This window comes from Platichthys flesus, chromosome 10 (genome assembly GCF_949316205.1).
Source record: "Platichthys flesus chromosome 10, fPlaFle2.1, whole genome shotgun sequence".
Classification (NCBI taxonomy): Eukaryota; Metazoa; Chordata; class Actinopteri; order Pleuronectiformes; family Pleuronectidae; genus Platichthys; species Platichthys flesus.
Window position 1 is genome coordinate 15415821 of NC_084954.1, and position 24124 is coordinate 15439944.

Consider the following 24124-nt stretch of genomic DNA (forward strand, 5'->3'; position numbering starts at 1 on the left):
AAGCAAAAGAGCGAATGATACAGAAGAAGTTGTTTTGGGTTGAGGAACAAATTAGACAACACATCAGGAGGGTTGAGGCTACTGCTGGTTATGCTGAGTTAAAGAGTGAGCAGGGGAGAGGGATCAACCAGAGTGGGAAGAGCTCAGACAAGCGCCAGGCTGTTGATCCAAGAAAGATAACAAGAGGATTTCAAGCAATTTAGAAGGATGCAAGATCAGGTGCATGAAGACAAGATGAGGGATCAACAAGGAGAAGAGGGGACCAGACGAAAAAGAAGGGAGAAAATATGATGAGAAGGGGTACCTGATGTTGACTTAGTACATAAGTCCACAGCACCTTACAATCAGCTAATAAGTAGCGTCAGGGAGTGAGTAGGAATTGTGAATGAATAGGAAGAAGACAAAGTTTAATTGAACTGACCTTTAACAGAGTTTCCTCACTTTAAGGCCTTTCATTTGATTTATAAATCGGTTCATATCCGCCATCAGAGATTTATAATGTAGATTATATTGTAGGAAAGTATTGACCATATACACAAAAAAAGACCGCTGATAAATTTTATTTATTGCTTTAACACAAAGCAGGAAGCAACAATAGGAGTGAGCGGAGGAGTGTTTGCTTATACATCTGTTGCATCTCCACAATATAAACCAAATAAAAGGTAAACCACATAATACATGCGGTCACATTGTATTAAAAAAACAAAATCACATAAGAACCAACACTGTCATACTTCTGCTCTAACTTTGGTTTCAATGGCTTGTAAGGCACACTCTATATTTAACATAGCATTTTACTGCCAGTGTTATACCGCTGACATCAGCTTGTAAGCTTCATTATGATGAAAAGGGTTTTTACACATAATTGCACACAATGAACAAAACCAACACATCTCTAGCAAATAAAAGCAAAAACATTTGCTTCCAGGTTGTTTTTTCCATCCTACACATTTCAGAAAGTACCAAAGACGGATTACACGGTTAAAAAAGTACAATTAAAAAAAAACAACAACAAGAAAAGAGCTGCAAGGTCAGCTGTATAGTAAAAGCTTTAAAAACCATGTTGTCCACATTCCAAGTGTTCAAGTGTTCATGTATGACGAAGATAAACCCACACGTGCTGCACCTTTGAGAATTCAAGAGTCACAGACGGCAAAAAGGAGTAACCTACTTGTAAAAAATGTATCAGTAGTTTCGTGTTTCACACAAATGCTCTTTTATAAGACAATAAAACGTGCAAAATTCTAAAATGATATATTTGCATGAGATACAGGCAATAGCTAACATGCCGGATAATTAGGACAGTCTTAGAAGCTTTATGTCGTTTTTTATGACGGGGCATTAGGGCCATATTGAAGAAAAATAACATTCTGAGATTACGAGTTTAAAGTCGTTGAGAAGAACATTTTCAAAACTCAACAAGAATAATAAAAATAATGCTTGCTGGAGTTCCAACATCTTGATAAGCTGCTGTTGTGAAACTAAGAAACCCCTTTGAAAAGCAAGTACATGTAAAACAATCTTAACAGCCTTTCAGTCGACCATTACCAAAAATATTATAGAGGCAATTTGTCCTTTTATTAAGAATCGACTAAGACTACTTAGCTACTTGCACAGTAGTCTTGATACTTAATATAATGTGGTACTGATGAGCCAAAAGATTTATCTATTTGTAAGACTTCTTCCCTGTTTTTTTCTCAATAAATTACAACTTTATTCCTGTAAAATTATCGTATTATTCAGATGTTACAACTTTATTCTTGTATATTATGACTTTGTTCTCGTAATCTCAGATTTCCCCCCCCCCTTTAAGTGAATCTAATACTTTCTCATAGTTTTTGGCGATTTCAAATGATGTTAAAAGTGATATTTAAGAAAGCTGTGTTTTCACATTAGAAGACCATTGTTGTGTGGACAACATACTGGCTGCCAAGCTGAACAGCTGAAAGAGAAGAGGACATCTTAACCTTGGATGTATGAGCAAATTATTTACTATTTGCATGAGCTAGTTTTGCCCGTTATGCGATAAATACGAATATCTAAGGCGCAAAAGGACTGAAGCCTTGGTGCTGACATCCCTACAAATCAACACTAACACCACCGATACATTTACCTTCACATTGCAGAGTAACACTTTGATCAGTATATCTCTCCAGTGTGTCAAGGTCCAACGATTCATGTTGAGTCCAGCCAACATTTCAGTGTGTGGAGAAACTGAGCTAGATCACTGCACCCATGTGAACACAAGTGTGCACGTATTATACAGTATTACAGTAAAATGTAACCATGCAACTGTAAGCATTCTGCCAAACATGTATACTGTAATGTAACCCTTGTGAGTGGGCACGAGGATGCATCTTGTGCTGCACCTCTGACCGAGCCTGCACTTTGCAACCAACCAGCTTGTTTACTCAGTATGTGCTGTGAGTTGTGACACTTCTCCCATAATATAGAAACCTGCAAGTGGCGGTTCACACGCTGGCCCCTGCAGATCTGCTCCCGTGGTTTGTGAATCCGCCTGCCCTTCCACCTACATCCCCAGGCACACGATCAGAGTGGGGGTTTCCATTATTGGACCGTCCCGCTTCCCGGAGAGCTGAAGAATGAATTGCCGCCCAGAGCCTCTCATTCTCCTTCTGCTGGTCTTTGACCTAAAGATGACAAGAAAACATGGTGCTGATACTTATGCACATGGATTAAACTTGTGTTTAAAGTGGGAGGGAAGCTTTAAGAAAACAGTCTCACCTGCTTCTCCAGCATCTGGATCCTCATCTCTTGACAAGCGACTGTCTCATGCAGCTGCAAAATAAAGCGTTTGGTTCAACACTGTGTAGATGTGTTGTTCCTGTTAGTTTACGATTTGCACTGTGTAGGTCTGATACCTGTGTGACCTCCCTACTGGCACTGCAGCATACAATCGATTCTCCTTTCGTGCAGACACGAGTCTCCTCCATTCCATTGATGTTATCACAGCTCATTCGCTTAGTCTGTGCACACAAACGCAGAAGGGGACGTCAAGCGTCGACGGGAGCAGGCATCTTGAGATATTTTGAAGTTTTGCTTTGAAACAAATAGCTATGTTGGCATTACCGAGAGTTCTTTCTTACTGCTGACAGCTGCTGCTGCAGCCTTCAGCTCCTTCAGCTCCTCATAAGGTAGAGTGACGCTTTCTGAGACAGAAGAGAGCTGGTCAGGAGTGGACAGCTCAGAACCTTCCGGCAGCGGGATGAACTCTGCATCCTCAAGCTCCTGTTGGACGAGAACCTTGCTGAATTAAAGAACTGTGTCTCCACTCTGATGTTTCCATCCTATGATTCCAACAAAAATATTTGTATTACTTTCATGAAAACAAACCTTTCTGAGCCAGAATGGACAGGAGCTGTCCCCAGTCTGATTTGCCATTGACGTCATTGGGCTCTCAAAGAGGGGCCGCTCTGTATTTGCCTCCCGGGTTCCTCCAAGACCTCTGTCGCGACACTCAGTCTCTGCGCCAGGCTCTATGTCCAGATCAACTGTGGAGGTAGACGCCTCCTGAGCCAGCCCTTTATACATACATGTGCGCACACACACACACACACACACACACACATTGATAATGAGCAGGCAATGCAACTAGTTCTTCTGACAAAGACAATGAATTAATAAACAGATGGTAAAAAAAAAAAAGGTATTTACAACTACCAACTGATAGCCCACTGCTGTTGGAGCGAATAGTCTTGGAGTTCAGCACTTTCTCTGCACAGAGGAAAATCCATTTATTAGACAGCTGGCTGCTTACTCCAGTAAACTGTGCAGGTTTTGATTACCAACCCATTATGATAATGGTGTGCCAGCCACAACAAGAGAGGTCCGGTACATGATGGAGGGAACCAAAGATGGGCCTTGGCATGGCAGGACACACCTCTGAACCGAATCCCTTATCAGCAGGCATCCCAAGTCGCCCGTTTCCCGCGTTTCCCCAGGCAAAGATTTGATTGTCTGAAAAAAAAAAAATTAGATGTGTATTAACATGTATCTAGATATTTTACATATATATATGTATGGAGTCCAAAAGCCTGAGACCACTTTCACATGCAGCAGTGCATGTGTTCTTACCCTCAGTGGCTGTAATGGTGAATCCATCTCCACAGGACACTTTAGTCACTGTCTTCCCTCCAAAGGGCCCAACAAGGACTTGGACCCCCTGATGCTTCTTAAAGTCCTTCACACCCAGCTGTCCATACTTGTTGCAACCGAAGGTCATCAAACGACCACGTTCTGTGAAGCAAAGAATTATATGGAATAATGTTTCTTTGAAACTGCGGCCATTTTGGTGATCAATAGAAATAACGGCCATTTCTGACAGTACCATCAATCGCAGCTGTATGGGTCTTCCCTGGGGAAATGACCTGGATGGTGAATCGAGACAGCTGTTTTACCAAGGTCAGTGTGGTGATGTATGGGGTGCCTTGGTAACCCTGGTGTGGGGTAAGGAGAACGAACATATCTGAACAATCAGCACATCTGCATCATGCATCACACAAAGTCTTTAAATTAATATAATCCTTAGCATAGAAGGCAATTTGTAGGAGTTTGATGAGTGCGTTTAAAAGTGCTTTTTCTCTCTTACGCACAGAAAAAACTCTGTCTCTAACACACCTGCTGCTTTTGATAGTCATTTATCAAATGTCTGTTGGTGCTTTTAGATTTGAAACCAAATAGAATAAAAAAGGAACAGCACTTGCTGCGCTCTCTCTCCTCGTCCCCCATGTGTTGACCATCCCCCCCTAATAAACATTTACAAATCGCCTCCTGCTTTTAAGAATTAACTAGTACCTCCCCGGGTCGGTTTTTCAGACCGGAGATTCCCTGGTTCAGACCCAGCTTGTTGAATTCATTGTTTCCACATGCCAGGACTTTGCCAGTTTCTGTCAAATAGAAGGTTCCATCGCTGCCACATGACACTGAAGAGATGACGGCACCTTTGGGGATCTCCACCTGGGAAAACCAGAAAAAAGACAGTACATTTAAAATAAATAGCTACAAGTAAGAATATTTGATCAGATTTTGTATCTAACTTCCTGTAAGGATACAAGTCTTCACTTACTTGCATAGGAGAAGCAAAATCATCCTCGCATTCCAGACCCAGTCGCCCTGCAGCAGAAAATATTAATTTTGATAAGGATCACTTGGCATGACCTTAAAGGCCCACTGTCTCCACCTGCTGGCTGCAGTTATAACAGCAAAAACAACTTTGCAGAGGCTTAACACCAGCTCAAAACAACAGTGCATACAGAAACCCTACGTACCGTACTCTCCACAGCCCCACGAGTAGACTTCCCCGCTCTGAGTCAGCACCACCACATGGTTGTCCCCACACGAAACCTGACGGACAGGCCGCTCCTCAAAAAACTCTAAAAGCACCGGCTCCAGAACCTCAACTCCCATCTCGCCCTCCATTCCAATGCAGCCATAATAGTCTGACCCAAACATGTACAATTGGTCCTCATCTGTAAGAACAGCAGCGAATGGTCCATTAGAGACATTTGTTTTTTTTATTACCCCCTCAAGTTCCTGTATTCACCGGAAGCTTTGACCACTCACCGGTGACACAGGCGGTGAAGTCAGCCCCACACGCCACCTGTCGGATGGCATTCCCCTGGAGCTTCTCCACCCTCTTAGGCTGTCGATATGAGGACTGGTCTCCATGCCCCAGTTGGCCCACCATCTTGCCTCCGCCTTGCACATTCTGAACAGAATTGATAAAGTTTCTTGTTGTGGAGCACGAGAACAACCAGATCCATTGAATCTGTCCCAGAGTGATGTGTGAATACTCACAGCCCAGGTATACAAGTCTTTTTCCACTGTCACAACTGCAAAGTGACTCTCTCCTGCACAAACATGCTGGGCACTGCTGCCTCCTTTAAATGTGTCCATTTTCTGGGGGGTGAACTTCCCTCCGCCCCAGAAGTACACCTCCCTTGAACGCGTGGTCACCACGGCAACAGGGGTTTCGGTCACTGTACTTAGCCTACAGTGCGACCAGGGGAAAAAAAATCAGATATGTACTACATACTCCGGGATTTCATGGTAAACAAGTTTAGACAAGTTTTAACAACTTACTTTGGTTTCTTCATCGCTGAATTCAGCAGGGCTACTCGCTCTTCCATCTCCCTGACAGAGAAAGAGGTGGTCAGGGGTGTTCTGGCTGTACATTCATTGCATCCAAAAGAATCAAAAAATATTATTATTCTATTCTTTCATCCAACTTACTTTCGACAGCAAGAGATGAACGGCTGGTCCAGAATCTGCTCAGACGTAGGCCTCCCTGCAGGATCCTGCGAGATGAGAAGAGCACAGGGACGTAACTCGATATTCCTCACAGAAGCCATGCTGTTACAGACTATTAGAGACAACACCCTCCGATTATTCCCCTCACTCACTTGATCGAGGCACTCGTACACCATCTTGATCAATGCAGACGAATAAACATCCGAGTTCACGTCCATCGTCCAGTTGCCCTGGACTATTTTCACACAGAGGTTCAGAGGGTTCTGCATGGACACAAACAGTCTTAATTCAGTCTGAGGTAATAAATCAAATTTCTCAGATTAATGCCAGAAATCAAATCGGTTTCTAGCAAACTTACCGTTGCATCAAAGGTTCTTGTAAGGGTTAAGACTTCAAAAATTACGCAACCCATTGCCCAGATGTCTGATTTGAAGTTGTACTTTGATCCCTGGCACAATTCAGGAGACATGTAATATGGAGTTCCCACACACTGGATTTACAGAGGGAGAAAAAGTGCAAGGGGGACGATTAGTATCTCGACCTGATGCAGAAGCCATGTCATAAAACTGTACAATGGTGAGTACTTGATCAACTCTACCAGGTGATGAAAGAGTATTAACTGTACACTCACTCTAAGACATGTAAGATAATGATTCTTATCTCACTGTGATGAATTTAAGAACAGCTATGACTCTATGACTCGTTCTCTGGATTTATGTTTATGACAATACAACAGAATAACATGGCTACACCTAAAATAAAAAGAGCATGCAAACTTAACCAATAAATCTAGACCAATTGATTGATTTGCAGAGAGAATCCGCCAATGAGCCTTTCAATGAAATGTTGGTACTGGTGTTTCCAATATGAAAACTTAAAAAGTGAAGTCATGTTTCGGTTACATTTCTTTGTCATGAGGATTTGATGACTGCGTCTTAGGAATCATATAACATTTTTAGATCATATAACATGTGTATATATATATATATATATATATATATATATAATCTAAATATGTATATATATATATATATATACATACTGTATATATATATATATCGGCCAATATATCGGTATCGGAATTTTTGGCATCTGCCCCTAAAAATCCATTTCGGTGGAGATCTAATTAACAATATCACGATAGAACCAATGGAATGCAGAGGGTATTAAGAACCACTGCTTAAGATTCAATATTAACTACATCACAGCCTCCTGGATTAACATGTTGGGGGGAAAAATCCCAACTTACAGTCTCTGCCATTGAAAACTCTGAGTCGAGCTTCTTTGCGAGCCCATAGTCGCCGAGCTTGATGAGGTCAGTCTTTGTCAGGAAAATGTTCAGAGTTTTGATGTCTCTGTAAGAAAAACAGAACAGCTCCATTACCCCGAAATAATCCTTGTTAGAGAGAAAATAGAAAGTCATGTGACTGTCTCACCTGTGTAATACCCCAGCTTTGTGAATGTGGCAAACGGCTGAGGCAATTTGGTACAGGTACCATATGACCACCTGAGGAAACACGTTGAAAAGATGTAAAAGGATGCAATCATCTGCTTTGTGTGAAATAAACAGCCTGCAATGTTACACTCGTACCTCTTCAGAGAAAAGTTTCCCCTTCTGCTGGTTGATTTTATCATACAGATTTCCTCCTGTGATGACAAGGACATTAAGCATTCTGTCACAGCTGAGCAGAATTCAAACCAAATCTGACGAGTAGACACTGACACTGTGTTTTTACCTCCACCGAAAAGCTTGTGTTTTCTGTCCATTGGTTTGTTTTAGGACGTGGGCCAAGAAAGAACCCACAAAATGGTGGCATAGATTTGGACATAGGGGTCGTACCTAATTTAATTTAACGTTACAAGATAGGGCTTCTTTCACATTTTCACTTATTTCCCACAAAAAATTGAATATTTAGGGGACTAATATCATTGAGTGTGTGCAGATACTTATAAAAATCTGGATTTAGCTGATATAAATGCAGTTTCATTAGTGTTGGGCCTTGGCGGAGTTGAGCGCGCCACCAAGTTCCTTTCTACACTTACCATTGCAGTACTCCAACTCAATGAGCAGAGTGTTCTTATCCAGGAAGTGATTGAAATAGGCGATGATGTTGTTGTGCTCCAGGATGGAGAGGATGCTGATTTCGTTCATGACATCTCTGCTCTCCTTCTCCGAGAGCGACTTCAGTTCCACCTCCTTCCATACCACCAGAGAGTTGTCCTAGGGAAGCCAGAGGAAACACCTCAATTACTAAAACTAAAGCACACCAGTATGTCTCTCTGCTGTTACTTCAGAAATGTTGATATCTGGTTAGTTCACAATACGTTTGCTGGAGGACGGGGGTCAAATGAAAATATCTGCAAACCCCTAAGCAGGCGAGAAGCCAGGGGAGAGTCATTTATCTTCTTCAAACTCAAGAATTTCTCACAGGGGTATGAAAACAGCAGAGCAGGGAGCAGCTCAGGTTGCCAGACCCATTGGTGTGCATTCAATCACCATAAAAAATTGAGCCCAATTGAAAAGACATTTCTTGTTTATGATTGATTGATTCTTATTATTGTGTTACAAGATTTAGACGAAAGAAAGAAACCAGACCTCTCTTTCAAATAAACTAGTCACTACTACATACCAATTTGTTAAGAATGTTCTAATCTTTGTTTGTAGTATAAAAAGTAAAATATATTCAATGATGTGTGGCTTTCTTTGCCACTTATGCAGGGGCAGATCCATGGGTGGGGCCAGAGGGCACTGGCCCCTGTAGGGCCCCATTACTGTCAGAAGAACAAAAAAAGAGGAAATATCTCCTGGGGAAAAGCAGCGACACACACATAGAAGACACAGACGAAGACGTCAAGACAGTCTGAGGGGATAAGAGCTGATGGCGGTGTCAGGGTGCTGTAAACATGATCATAGGATCTCCTCAGTGGAGTTAATACATCACTTCCTGCCTCTCTCCCATAGACAGTATATCGCTGCTCCACATCTCTACTGAACATGCATGTGTGAAAGGCAAACTCTCTGGAGCCAATTCTCTGGGTTTAACCCAGGGGTCGTCTCAAAACAACTTTTTTGTGTAAGTTGCGGCCACCTTATAGACCCCCTGGTCCAGAAAAACCCTGGTTCCGCCACTGGCCCTGTGGCTTCACTCTCAACAACAAAGTTTCCATGGAGGACAGTGAGTGGAACAAGGCTGAATGTACCCCCCACTTTCCGCTAAACACAGCAGACTGCGGTTTGGGCTTTAACCCACACGTACCTCGGTCCTACGGTACAGAGTGGCCTCTCCAAAAGCCCCTCTCCCGAGGATCCGGATGGGGATGTAGTGCAGCTTCTCCTCCTCGCCATTAAACTGGCTGGCGGATCGCTCGCTGACCACAGACCCGCCGCTCAGGTCCGAGTTCAGCGAGTCGAAGTGTCTCTCGTACTCCGCCAGTGACATTTCTGTACGGGGGGCTCGTGATGGAAATAACCCGCAGGAACAGGCCTTAGCGACGGCTCCGTGAGAAAGAGGCGCTGCACAACCGCACACAGCCGGCGGACATGTTCCCTGCGTCACCGGGAGGAAGGGGAGCCGTCAGAACACGAGCTCAGACAGACGCGTCACGGCCACTTTCGAGTGTAACGCGAGGAAAACACGACATACGTCCAACTACTGAACTTACACGGGTGTCAAGAGTCACACCGCTGTCATTACAACGTAACTTAGCTTTTAAGGGGTTTCAGAATAAAGAGCCTGAACTTTGACGTTCTGTGGTGTATTTTGCGCTGAAATCCAGTGGAGTGGATTTCCGGTGACGCGTGGCTTCCTGTCAGCTTGACTAAGAGAAAGTAGCGCATCGCCTTCCGTACGCAGTGAAATCCTGAATTTGAATAAACACGTCGTTCCACTGGCCGAGGGGGAAGTTTGTCTGTGGAACGAACACACAACTTCACGGCCGTTCACACGTGTTTTTGGACTCGATCGTGAAACAACAACACACCGACAAACAAGCCGCCATCCTGTCGATCAAACCCGGAAACTTTCAACTGAAGGGCTGGATTACAATGAAGTGGAGTGACAATGAAATACAATATCAGCACCGCACTCACTGCTGGTGCTTAGTTTTCTCAGTTCACAATTTAACATTCTAAAATACATTTTTTATTTTTGCTTTTCCAATTAAGTCGTATTTAAAATAGTTTATGGGTTGTGGATAAAACAAGATAAGGTAATCTTTCATTTGTTTAAATTAAGGGGAGTTGACCATGTAAAAGCAACAAAAAGGAAATAGTGAAATACACACTCAAGATTAAGGTTATGAATTAGTTTTAAAAAAGTAGTATAAATACTGGAACTATAAAATACAGAAATAAACACTGTTAACAAAATATGAAAACTCAATCCGTATTGCACATATATGACAATGCAATTGCACATAAAATAATGAACAATCCAAACTGAAATAAGTTATGAATATTTTCAAATTTAGACATGAATTTTTTAAGGGTTACATTCGATTTATGTATTTGCATTATATAGCAGTACTTATTACATTTACATATAACAAATATGAAATCTCTCATTCAGACCACTACTTAGTTTTATGGTTCATCAGTGTCCAAACACACGCACACACACACAAACAGTGTTGTAATATTGACAGAGTAGCTGCCTCACACAGATAAAGGTTACCTGCTTCGGTAGTTCCTGAGTAAAAGACCATGGCATATCCAGAGATGAATTCAAATCAAGAAGACAGCACACAAGGAAAACCATCACAACGTGACACGAGAAGTAAAGGTCGGCAAGTGTTCTTTAAACTTCCCTCATAAAGCTTTTACTAAACCTACTGCATTATTATCTAATTTTCACTTCGAGGGGGCATGAACCTGTGTGTTTGTTCAGGATCTGTGTCCACGGTCAGACTTGGATCCAGAAGTGTTCCACTTTATCCTCTGGTTACCGTGTGTTTAGGAGTACTGAACACGATTCTGCTGCTAACGGCTGTTGTTATTGGGATTTACTGTGAGTATGATGGATCCAAGGAAGGTGTTGAATCACAGCTTCATTCATTTAGAATCCGTTTGGCTTACGCCTTCTGAAATGATTCCTCAATCAATCCACATCAAGTTTATATCGCCTTACTACATTTTCCCTTTCTCAACAACATGACATTATTTGGTAATATATGTAACTAGAAATGATGGGCCTGCAGTTGTGTGCCTCCACCAGCTGGGGCAGTGTCAGTCAACATGCTTATTTCCAAACTCAAAGCAGGTCACTGTGACCTTTGACCACTTCAATTTTATCGGTTAATCTTTGAGTCAAATGACAATTCCCAAAAGGCAGACCTGAGATATCAAGTTCAAGAGATATTGCATTCACAAGGCAAATAAGGGATTCAAGTGGTCACCCTGACCTTTGACCTTCGACCACCAAAATCTAACCAGTTAGTTTTTAACTCAAAGTGAACAGTTGTACCAAATTTATAAAAAAATCACTCCAGGTGTTCCATGTTATTTTTTGTAAACTCACAGATACCTTGACCTTTGTCCACCAAAATCTAACCAGTCCATCATTCTTGAGTCCAAGTGAACGTTGTCGCACTGGCTGTCACTGTTTTTCAAATTGATTGATTTATTGATTACAGGTGGCAAAGTCGATAAGGAATCAGCACCGGAGGAAATGACAACATCCACACTCCTCATAGAGGTGAAGCATCTTCAGTTCATTCAGAGTGGAGCTGTCCAGGTTCAGAAGGAGACCGAGGACAAATTAGAGAAAGCATGCAGGAGCATAGAGCAACTTCAACGGCAGATAGAACGGAACAAGACCCTCAGTGATGCTATTCAGAGGCAGCTTGAGACACTACACGTGGAGCGGGCAACAACAAAATCCTCATCCTCTGATATCAGTGAGAGACATTCTGAGTGAATTTGAGTCTTCTCTTCATCTTGAGGCTTTAGCAAGTTTTCTTCTTTCAACAGGGCTAAACTGCGAACGATGTCCCTCGGGGTGGATTTGGTTGAACGAATCATGCTACCTCCATTCTAAATCAGATGCCGGTCCCTTAAAGAGCTGGGCCAACAGCAGAGAGGACTGTATCCGGCGTGGGGGCGATCTTGCTGTGATTGAAGACAGGGCGGAGCAGGTTGGTCCAGTTTCCCACAGGGGAAATGGTGACAGGCTGTGCTATTCAGTTTTATGGATATTTTATGTAAATTATAACATTCCTCAGGTTTACAAAACCAATCAAGGACCCTTCACAACCCTGAAAATGAAAGCTTGAAAATATCTTCAAAAACCTATTGGACTTTTGACTCAAACAAACAAAATATACATTGAGAGATATCTTGCAATTATAATAGTAATAATAATAACAATAATAATAGTCATAATAATTCTTGCTGGAGATCATTCACTGTATATAAAGATGAACAACGTGTTTCCCTCCCACTACTAGGAAATGAAACTGAAATATTCCTGTTATAAACTGCCATCTTGTGTCGATGATGTCATTTGGAGCACCAGTCTCCGCAGTAGCGATTGGGGGATGGAGCCACAGTATTGAGGTCCCATTGATACTCCCACTCGACCAATCATTCAGTCAGTCTCAGCTTTCAATCATGATGTTTTACCCCATTTGTATAGCATCAAATTACCAATTAAAACTAGAAATATTATTATGTGAACATAGATCAGTGTTATAAGAAGTACCTTGATAGGAACATGTACTTGACTGTTTAGTCCATGTCCAATCCACTAACATGGAAGAGGCGGGATTAATGATCTATGATGTGACAAGCCACCAGATGGCACCAGAGATACCATTTTTATATCAAATAATTAAATAGCACAAAGGATTGTGAAATGATTTACGAACATAAAGGAGCAACACGATTGTATGAAATGAATCATGATAATTTAAATCCATAATTTTTAATTCAGAATAAGTCTGAATCAACATACACACACTTAAAGTAATAGTATCATTAAAAACACTCAAAAGTAAGCTTGAACTTAAATGTATGTGTTCACCACTGTTCATTTGTTTGCCTGATAGTTGGTTGGTTAGGGTTACGCAAAAACTACAGAACAGATTTCCACAAAACATGGTGGAAGAATGGGACATGGGCCAGGAAAGAAGACATTCAGATCCAGGGTTGATTTATCACTTTCTTTTAAGGAATAATGCAATGATCTTGGTGGATAATAATCAGGGACAATCTATAGGACTGATATATGGAAGTGGCTTAAATCCATTTAAGAAGACTGTTCAGCAATGGCAGTGGTATGTGGTCTACTGGATGACATTCTAGTTTGCACTATATTACACAGATAATTGCATTATTATGCTGTACTCACTGTAGGCTTATACAAACTGGCATCAGTATAAGATTCAAATTCAGACTTCACCTCTGTTCACACAGGTACAGCTCGATGATTACCTACCAAAACTAGCAGGCAATCGTGACTGGACGAAGGCGGGTCCAGGAATTTGGATTGGCTTTACTCTTCAAGCAGGGGGCACTTGGATGTGGGTGAATAATGCGACGCTGCTGGGTGAAGGGTAAGCGCTTTAAGTGTTAGAGTCCCTTTGTAAACACCGTAACCAAGAACGATCACGAAGCTCGCAGTCTGAGGAGATGATTCTGAAAGAAGCACATCAAATATAGATGTGATACAATGTGTCCGTTGTTATTTGCTTTCGACTGCTACTTGCAACTGTTCAAACTCAAATTATTTCATGATCAACATTAACAGCAACGAATCATTCAGCTACGGTAAAAATATGTAACTTGAGCCTCGCTTTAGGTTCTGGATAGATGGGGAGCCCAACCAAGAAGGACCACATAATAAGAGCTGTGGAGCAATTATGAACATGGTTAACCTTGAGAAGACGTGGTTTGGCGGACATTGCCTAGCCAAAAAGGAATGGTTATGTGAAACGGCACCAAGCTAGCTGTGGAGATGTTCACCTTCACAGCAGAATAAACTGTTTGTATGTTTGTTTATTAACTCATCAATAAATACATTGATCATTAACAACAACAGAGTTCAGAACTCGTAAATGTGGCCTCACAGTTGTGAGTAAATGTAGGCACAAAGTCAATGATGGAATATGTACTCACCTTCTTTGATTTGAGCTGAAATGATTACTGGTTGTTTTAGAAATCCCATTTTTTTAGAATAAATTCTGTGATGATTGAGATGTAGGTATTTTATTTTATTTTATTTTAGATACCCCTATATCTATCACATAAATAAGCATTAAGAATGGCTTTGATTTCGCAGGACCACTGAGCACTAAATAATGACATAAGAACATTACTAAGAGTATTGAAATCAGTAATATTAAAATAGTTGTACTTTAGTAAAGTAAAGATACATGAGAAATGTACTAAACTACGGTAATAAGGTAAGTGAGTTACATCTCACCACTGCCTAAAATCGATCTCGCCTTTCTGGACACCTGGCGATGAAAGATGTTATTTTAATTTGGATGTTCAGGATTACAGATCCTGGTCCAGCGCAGGAGCCGAGTGGTCAAAGGTCAAAACTGGTTTGATAAGAGATCTACAAAGTAGCATGAATCTTTTCTTGATCAACACTGAAAACATTCAGTCTTCATAGAAAACATAAAGTTGAGCAATTGAATAACTGTGATTGCTCCATGAATCACAGAATCAGGAAGCAGTGGCTGAGAGGACGTTACTCATTTGTCGTCTGAGCATACAGCCCAAACAACTTTTCTGTATAAAACAATAAATACATAAATAAGTGAGGAAATAAAATACATAAATAATAAAAACAATAAAAAAATATGGAAATGAATACAGTAATATATAAATAATTGCTTAAATATATTTCAAAATTTAGTTAATTCCACAATTATGTATTTCTGTGTCTGTATGCTAATGAGGAAAGCGGTCCTAACCTCAGTCTCATGCAGGATTGGTCACAGGAGTGTAATGGTCCAGTCCTACTACTTCTGCCTTTCAATGCTGACTGTTGTCCAGTAGCTGTTTGCAGTGTTGAGCCAGTTCCCACTTAAAAAGAAGTAGTTCAAGTTCAGAGGGTGTGACTCGTCAAATGCAGCCTCATAGACTCTGGAGCAAAACAAACAATCACTAAGTTACTTCATGTACTGATCAGTTCCTGATAACCAGTGATGAGTGTTTATTAGTTACTGAAAATAAGAGTGATGTGAAATAATAATGGAAAGTGGAAATACTGTCATTCCTAAAAAACCTGTGGCAAACCTATATTCTCAAATTTCACTCAATCTTCATATACTTTCATTGCATTGTGTCAACTTAAGTTTAAGTATCGGTTCATTTAGAGTTTATAACCCTGCATTGAAATGAATGTGTTGCATTGTTGTCCAATTTTAAGTCCATATAACACAAGTCATATGCAGGACAGTAGCACTCAGGTTCAAAGCCACTGTGCCACACGAGGATATAAAAGCAGCAGTGAACGGATAAACGGGCAGTTCCTGCATCACTGCAGTCATGGAGAGTCCACAGAGAAGAACAAACAACCACGCAGGCAAACTTCACAGTGGAGACTATTCGAAATTTGCTACAGGTACATTTTTTTCACAAATATTTTTCTTTTGATTTTGATCTAATTTATTCTTATCATTACAAAAATGTCAATGAATATATATTTTGAATACAGGAAATATACAAACCCGGTCTGAATGATATAATAATATAATTTACAGTTCAAGATTATAATGAGGACATTTTTAGAGGAAAGTTTTCGTGCCATAGAAGAGATTTATTTATCGATTCAATCACAATTCCATAGGTTTCAATTCAATTGTTATGTTTTTATAACCGTGGGAGATCAATAGGGAAAGATTAGGTAAGAACCTTAAGTCATTACATTTTATTTCATTCTCCTGACTCACAGGGGGACCCACTTGGCCCAACACTCGGCTGGTGATACTGTGTCTGGGACTGCTGAATGCTGTTCTGCTGATAGTTGCTGTTGTGATTGGGATCAACTGTGAGTTTGCTTTTCAAAAATATTTAATTTCCTTCTTAGTAGGAATTTCACTCAGCCTTTTCCGTATTATATTTAATGCTGATCTTTAATTCATATCAGAATGAATGTTACTTTAAAAATTGAGATTCATGGATGATTTATTTATTATTCAAGGTTATTTTATTATTACAAATGTACATATGCAAGAGTTATCAAAGATTTTAATTTTCACTGGTGCAGATGTAAAGTTGTCAATCTTTAATCAAATAACAATTACAAGTTCAAGCCAAGTGAATGCAATATATATATATATATATATAATTATATATATATATATAATTATATATAATTATATATATATATATAAGCAGAAGACAAGAGTGGGAATAAATAGAGGTTTTTCTTAAGGCAAAACAACAACAATGATTTTACTTTTCAATGGAACTTGGAGAGAAAATCATCATTACATAAAAGATGTCAAAATGAAACCATAAAATTGGTATTTCAAGCTATTGTATATTCAGTTTAGAACAATACAATTATATTAACATTTAAAACTTCTTTAATAATTAATATTATGAATGATATTATTATCAAATTTCTATTACACAGACTTTATGAAGTTTTTCATCAATTTTTAAATCTGACTCAAATACTTCATTGGGTTTAATTATAGTCGCTCCAGCCAAGAATAAACATTATAAAGACCAGAAACAAGGCAATAAATTGAAATACAAATTATAGCAACAGTCAAGAGTATAAAATAAATTCTGCATTAAAATACAATCCAGGAATAAACACTAATTTCATGATTCATTAATGATGGATAAATTACAGTTTGACGGTCACTCTTTCATATTTGCTCATAATTTTATAAATTTTTCTACCAGTGAAAAGCTCAGTTTTCATATGCTTATCAAACAAAACAGTCATATAGCAAAAAGACAGTCGTCTGTGTTTCCACCTCTTCAGGTGCCAAAGTTAAAGAGAGCTCCTATCAGGTCTCCCACTCAGCTGCAACAAAGCTCATCAGCGAGCTGAGCGATCTCAGGAGCAACCACAGCGACATGCTGGAGGCCACAGAGGACGCCAAGGCGGAGTTAAGGAGTGCCTTAAAAAATTATGCACAACTACAGGTGACAACTCAGCAGCTGACGGCCGCCAATAAGGATTATCGGAGACAGGTTGAGACCCTGCGAGTGGAGAAGACGAGTCTGCAGTTTAATGTGTCAGCATTAGGTGAGTTTTGTTATAGCATAGTTATTCTCATACATAACACTCTGCCGGCTGTAAAAAATTGCTGACAGGGATTCATGTGAGGGGAAATCTTTTTGCTCCTGCCAGAGGGAACCTGTGGTAGATGCCTCCCGAGCTGGACTTTTCGCAACTCCTCCTGCTACTATTTTTCTTGCCTCCAATCCACTACTGCTAAAAAGAACTGGCATGAAAGCAGAGAGGACTGTATTAGTCGGGGAGCCGACCTGGTTGTGATTGACAACCAGAAGGAGCAGGTGAGCTGTAAACAAACGAGGAAGAGAAAAGGGAGTAAAGAATATCTGAATTTGTTACCATCAGACCCCATAACTGTCAAAATTGTTTTTCTATACACAGGAATATGTGACTAACTGCATCAGAAGTTATTACGGCGCGGGCAGCTGGGTGAGGGGATCGTGGATTGGCCTCACTGACATAGTGACAGAGGGGACATGGATCTGGATTAATAATGTCACTGAGGTGGAAAAACGGTGAGAGCTTTTAACCATACTCAACAATATATTGATTAAACAAACTAGACATCTTGTGTTTTTCAATGATTTTTCTCTAAGGTACTGGAAGGATGGAGAACCAAACAACCATGGACCTGAGGGAGAGAATTGTTGTTCTATTGGTTACGCTTCCACGAATCCCTGGAAAACCTGGGTTGATGCAAAATGCGAAGGACACAAGTTACAATGGATTTGTGAAATGCCATCAGGCTAGATTCTCTACACAACCCTGATGTTCGGCTCAGATATAAAACACAAGCAAATGATTGAAATCATCCTGAATTAAACACCTGTAAGATGTGTGCTATGACTCTGGGAATTTTCTAAATCTCTATACTGTTATACTGTTTATATCTTTATATTTTCCTTGCATTTACATTGCATGTGTACTTATAACTTTACTGATGTCTGTCTTGTCTTATCTTATCTTGTTCTGCAGAAGATTATACTTATTAAATTAATACTTTGACCAGGATAAAACTATGTCAGAAGAGCCAAATATTGCGAAACTAAATACCAACAATAGCAGGGCATCACAAATTGACAACATTAAAGAAGGTGTAATATGATCAATGATTTATTGGATCAACATGGTTCATGCATAGGTGCTTAAAGAGGTGTTGCAATGTCTTCATGAATCCTGTGCGTGGCTAATCGCTGCTGTTTACATTGGAGTTAACTGACATGTGAAACTTAGCTTAAAGTTTCAATTCCCTTTTTGTGAGTATTTCCACTGAAATAAAGCAGAACTGACCCGAAACCCATCAGGTTAACGCTGATTTGCACCGTCAGCGGACGGCAACAAGTTCCTGGTTCAAAACCTGGTTTGACCTGTGTGGGTTTTCTTCATGTGCTGCGGCGTCCTCCCCAGGTTGGAGTTGGGTTACCTGGAGACTCTAAATTGACCGTAGGTGTGTTGGCCTTGTGATATGCTATCCTCACAGAAGCGTTCAATATAATGGAAGGATGTATCACATTCTCTCTTCCGCCTTCATGCAAATTTCTCTCCTGCATCCATGACGAATGGAAGAAGGTTTATATGTGAGACAATGAAATAAGCAAACACAATATGAAACCATAAAGAGCAAACTGCTGTATGTAGATCCTCACCGAAAAGAAAGAAGTGCATGATAAACGATGAAATTGTTTTCAAATAAGAAACCCTCCACAAAAATAACAATATTCAACATGACAGCAGGAAAAAATGTTAGGAAGTCAACACATTAGCCTGAACAAGGACATGAGGACAGGATAGATGACTTACATGCTATAACTTTTAATCTGATGTAATTTTAGGGGCATAGAAACTCACTCTCTGGATGTTTTGGGATTACTGGAGAAATTTACAAATCATGTCTGAAATCTGTATAAAACTGCAGCCTTGTGTATACCACGTTTTGTTATTCTATGAGGAAATTTGATGAAACAAAAATCAACTTAACAACGAGTATCATGTCAGATAGATGTAAACTGAATTAATGAAGTTATTATAACTGGATTTAGAAACTGAGACCCTCCACAATAAAGGGTCTTAAGACCATGTTAGAAAGCAGAACCCAATCTTTGGCCATCATCTAGCACATTATATAATAACATTACCAAACAAAATTACAGTTAATCCATTCACTACAAACTAACGGACAAATGTTGATAGAGTTTCCAACTTGGACACCGGCATGTTTCCGGAAAACACACATGAGGAGACGCCTGTTGATATGATTCAGTATTATTTAGTACAATTCTGGACGAGGCTTCTGGAGTGTTTCCCTGGAATTATTTCACAAGTAAAAAATGATATACTTCATCAAGTTTCACTTCTCTCATTGCATAACATCAAATTCAAATGACTTTATTATCGATGAACTCAGCATTGGCGAGGACCGGTGGTGTCGACACAAAGCAGCGACAAATCCTCTCTCACGTCTCAACTGTCAGGATGGAGGTGAAAGGAAAAACCGTTGGAGATTTCGATGGTGAATTCGAGATGCCAATTTATCAAGAGGAATTGCATGACGAGGAAGAGCAGCCCCCTCACTTCAACTCCAATGAAAAGAGGCGACAAGGTAGAGTAAGTTATTATTTACATAAATAAGTTTCTGATTCTATTTCATTCTATCATGTTGCATCTCACATAGAGCTGTGGAGATATGTAGATATTAAAAACATGTGGTGAATGGTTTGAATAGTTCATTAACATAAATTAAGCCTAAATAATAATGTATGTATGGGAGTTAATGAGCACAACAACATGAATCAAAATGAATGTTTTTAGAACCACTTCGATGAGAGTGTATTCCTAGTTTAGAGTGCCTGGATTTATTTGTATCCATTATTTCTGTCTAGTGTCTATGCTCATTATGGCACCTGGACGACACGACAGACAGGCTGTTCTGAGCCTGGCGATACTCGCTGCTGTTCTACTGATAGTTGATATCAGCCTCGGAGTGCACTGTGAGTCAATGTTCGTGAAAGTTTTTTCTTGAGTCGTCAATGAATCTATTGTATGTTATATATTAGTCAGATTTGAGACGCAAAAAAACAAAAATCTCTTTGCATGAAAAACCTTATAATAATCTTACTACTGTTAAACAACTCATGAATTGAAAACAGCAACAAATGTCATTAAAAGTTGTTTTAAAAAGATTTTTTAATTTGCACATCAGAAATTCCTATAAGTAATGTGAATTTAATGTCCATGTGCATGTTACGTAATACAAGTAAACACAATTTAGTTGGGGCAGGGGAGTGTCTGGGGCATGAAAAATATTCTGGCTCCAAAGTGGGGCATGACAGAAAAGTTTGAGAACCACTGGTTTAACACGTCTTGTCTTCAACGCTTACAGACAGCAAACTTACAGATACCCACCTCACAACTTATGATGTGGAACGCATTGAAAACGAGTTGAACCAACTGCAAGACACTTACGAGACTGCGATCAAGACCATGTCGGACGCCAGGCACCAGCTGGACAGTGAGATGAGTCGTCAGAGACCAACCAACTGGGAGCTTGAACACCAGCAAATAATTAAAAGTGGCTTTGAAAAAGAGATTGATGAAATGACAGTGTCCATTGCATCAATGAAATCCCAGATACCAGTCCTTCGTGAGCTGCTTTTTTTCGTTACTATTATTGTATATCTTATTGAAGAGGCAATAATGTGTTTTTTGTGTGCGTTTATGTGTTTATGAGTGTGTTATTCATTGTTATTTTTTTTTATTAAACTGCAGATGATAGCTGCAGATACTGTCCAATGGGATGGGTTTTCGTGAACTCAGCATGTTATTACTTTTCTTACTCACAACGGGATGGAGCCAGAAGCTGGCAAAAAGCCAGACAGTTCTGCCAGGACGATGGCGGCGATCTTGTGATCATAGACAGCAAAGACAAAGAGGTTTCTTATTATTTCTATGCAAATATAAATTACAAAGTTAAAGAATGAAATATTTCTTGTAAATTCTGTTTATATTTCTCATTTGTTAGAATTCAACTGTATCAGCTTTGCAAAAGCAATATCGAGGCTCTCCAACCCCCGATACTTTCTGGATCGGACTGAGGCTTATCCGTGGGGAAAAGATTTGGAAATGGTGGGATGGAACATCATTGGCTGAAGGGTAAATGTTAAATATCTTTGACACTGTAGAAATGTATGAAAACAGGTGGCAGATATTCAAAATATAACCTCCCACAGCTGGGTTTATTTCTGGAAGCCACCAGCAAATTCCAACTTGATAGTTTTCTCCTGTATGATTGGTTGGCACAAGAAGGGCTTGTAGATAGATTACTTTATTCATCCCCAAAGGGAAATTAAGTCGTCATAGCAGCCGGTATATTTGAATACAACAAAACACAATACAACAGAATAAAATAAAAAATATTGAGGTAGAAAGAATAAAAAACGGAAACACAAGATAAATAGGTAGATAACGTGCAGTGGCAAGATGATGGTAATAGTACTGATGATATGATGGTAATGTTGTTGTTAGACAGTATATCAAAATAGTACAGTATATATAGTATATAATATAACATAATATATATCTATATATGACTGTAATAATTATAACAATATAATAATATATATGTATTTTACCTGCTGTACCTTAAAAACATACAACATAAACTTGTCTGAACTCTCTGTTTTTTCACGAAATAGCCTTAAAGGGATAGTTCACCGAAAAACATATTCACTCATAATCTACCCAACACTAATTGAGGGGTGGGCAAAGTGTTTAATACCATTGGTAAACTTTGTTAGAGCAGGATCCAATACAGTTGAAGTCAAGTGAGTCCTTCATCAGATGTAATAAAACAAAAGAAAAATACTAAAATCCCTCGATACTGCTCGTATGGTGTCATCCGGGTGTCTGCAAGCCCCGACATTCACATTCGACTCGAAATGTCCTCATTTACACCGTGTTTTAGGCCTCATTGTCTTCTGATATCCTCCACGGAGGCGCGTTTGTGTGGCTAAGTCTGCTAGCATCGCTACTTCCGGTCGACCTTTAGGCCTAAACCATGGTGTAAATGACCTAGTTTCTAGTCAAATATGAATGAGGGGGGGTTTAGCGCACTTGGATGACACCACACAAGCAGTATGGAGGGACTTTTTGATATTTCTGTTGTTTTATTAGTTCTGAAGAAGAGGTCACAATTGACTTCAAGTTGAAGTTGTTTTATTACAGATGATTGGCCACAAAGAACACTGGGTGGGGAAAAACATCAGTGGGGTGATGCCTACCCTACATACATTTTGTATATACCCCAATCAGGCAGTGGTAGATTTTTTAAGTTGTAATAATGCAATTTTAGTTATACCATATGATGATGAATGACTAGTTTATAGGATGGAGACCAGGTCTTCCAGTTTACTGGTTACAAAAGTTAATGCATTACAACACGAAATGACAGAATTTCCTGTAGTTGTGGACACAAAGCAAATACTATGATCTCTATTGTCACATTTTAAGTGTATGATTTAAAGTGTGCGGCGCAAGTGAATTTAGGGCAGATCCATTTTAGGTAGTTTAACAGAAAAAAACATTGGTAATTATTCATGAGGGTATTTTTGGCATAATAATTGAATAATATGCACCAAAAAGAGAGGCATGTCCCATTCCCTTTTAAAGTCAGGTGTATATACACCCAAGACTATTATAATGGTGAATTTGCCACATATTAAAATAGAACGCTTCTCTGCAGAGGAACCTTTTTACTTTGCACACAAGCAGATTATCTGTGTTTAACAAGTGTCATATAGTGTGCCCCCACTTATGAAGGCGCATGATAATAATGCATTCATAAAACAACAGTGAAATGATGCACCACTAATGTAATTTTACACTGTCTCACTATAACAATGAGCCAACAATGCACCTGACCTAATTCTAAGAGGTGGGGTCAGGGCCGCTGGGTGGAAAATTAGATGTGTGTCGATCTGAAACTAGAAAAGATTAGCTGGGCCAGGCATAACAACACTTTGCCCCAGGTGTCAGATTCGGCCCTGTGCCACCGTAGTCTAACCTATGGTTTTCTCCAGGTACTGGGAGGATTTGGAGCCAATTGATTCCGGCGGGGAGATCTGTGTAGAAGTGTTTCCCAGAGAAAACTTCTTCAAGGCTTGGAAAACCTCTGGATGTGGAAGTGGACGGAAATGGATTTGTGAAAAAGCACCAACCGCTGTGAATTAAAAGTGTGTTTGTATTGCGCTGGCGTGCAAGCTCAAATGTTTGCATAGAGGGTTAACTCCACTTTACTAACTTTTAGACATCTCCTATCTCTGTTACAGTCTTTATCAAATCACTGCTTTGGTCATGCACAATGATTGAAGTACCCAGGGCCCCGGAGCCAATGGGGGTCATGAGCTTAAGATTCATCATCATTATCCCTTTTAAGGTGTTTTAAGGTGTAAAGGTTATTTTGAAACCGTTATGTGGTTCTGAAATTGTTTCAGTGATTTGTAAATCATGTGATGTAACAACATATCATGGCCTAAATTGTGTGACGGTTGTATCTGACTCTTCTTTTCCTGTTAACATGTCAAAATAATGATTATAATCTTGAAGTGATATGTGCTGTGTGGTTGTAGTGTGTCCTAGGTCACATGTGGTGC

General features: G+C 39.8%; 3 protein-coding genes across 4 annotated transcripts; 2 read left to right on the plus strand and 1 right to left on the minus strand.

Annotated features, from left to right (window-relative positions):
• Positions 1-544: 544 nt before the first annotated feature.
• Positions 545-9984, minus strand: LOC133962483 (serine/threonine-protein kinase Nek9). 2 transcript variants are annotated; one of them, XM_062398106.1, is made up of 23 exons: positions 9528-9984; positions 8314-8491; positions 7862-7917; positions 7707-7777; positions 7520-7625; positions 6629-6760; positions 6423-6533; positions 6253-6317; positions 6103-6153; positions 5818-6010; positions 5584-5728; positions 5289-5489; positions 5087-5133; positions 4816-4977; positions 4349-4457; positions 4096-4257; positions 3811-3978; positions 3682-3735; positions 3355-3542; positions 3091-3249; positions 2883-2987; positions 2746-2799; positions 545-2651 (listed from the first exon to the last, which is right to left on the minus strand). In XM_062398106.1, the coding sequence occupies exons 1-23, from the start codon at positions 9708-9710 to the stop codon at positions 2472-2474; spliced, it is 2880 nt and encodes a 959-aa protein (XP_062254090.1). In that variant the 5' UTR covers positions 9711-9984; the 3' UTR covers positions 545-2471. The 2 variants fall into 2 exon arrangements, with proteins under 2 accessions (XP_062254090.1, XP_062254089.1); XM_062398105.1 differs by having other exon boundaries at positions 3676-3735.
• A 911-nt stretch (positions 9985-10895) lies between these two features.
• LOC133962063 (uncharacterized) lies at positions 10896-18316 on the plus strand. Its single transcript, XM_062397502.1, has 12 exons — positions 10896-11051; positions 11157-11276; positions 11902-12165; positions 12239-12402; positions 13682-13821; positions 14067-14213; positions 15745-15842; positions 16173-16268; positions 17220-17486; positions 17592-17758; positions 17859-17992; positions 18074-18316. The coding sequence occupies exons 1-12, from the start codon at positions 10973-10975 to the stop codon at positions 18225-18227; spliced, it is 1830 nt and encodes a 609-aa protein (XP_062253486.1). The 5' UTR covers positions 10896-10972; the 3' UTR covers positions 18228-18316.
• Positions 18317-19870: 1554 nt separating this feature from the next.
• LOC133961909 (CD209 antigen-like protein B) lies at positions 19871-24080 on the plus strand. Its single transcript, XM_062397312.1, has 6 exons — positions 19871-20076; positions 20357-20464; positions 20857-21117; positions 21243-21406; positions 21496-21626; positions 23552-24080. The coding sequence occupies exons 1-6, from the start codon at positions 19872-19874 to the stop codon at positions 23700-23702; spliced, it is 1020 nt and encodes a 339-aa protein (XP_062253296.1). The 5' UTR covers position 19871; the 3' UTR covers positions 23703-24080.
• The last annotated feature ends 44 nt before the right edge of the window (positions 24081-24124 follow it).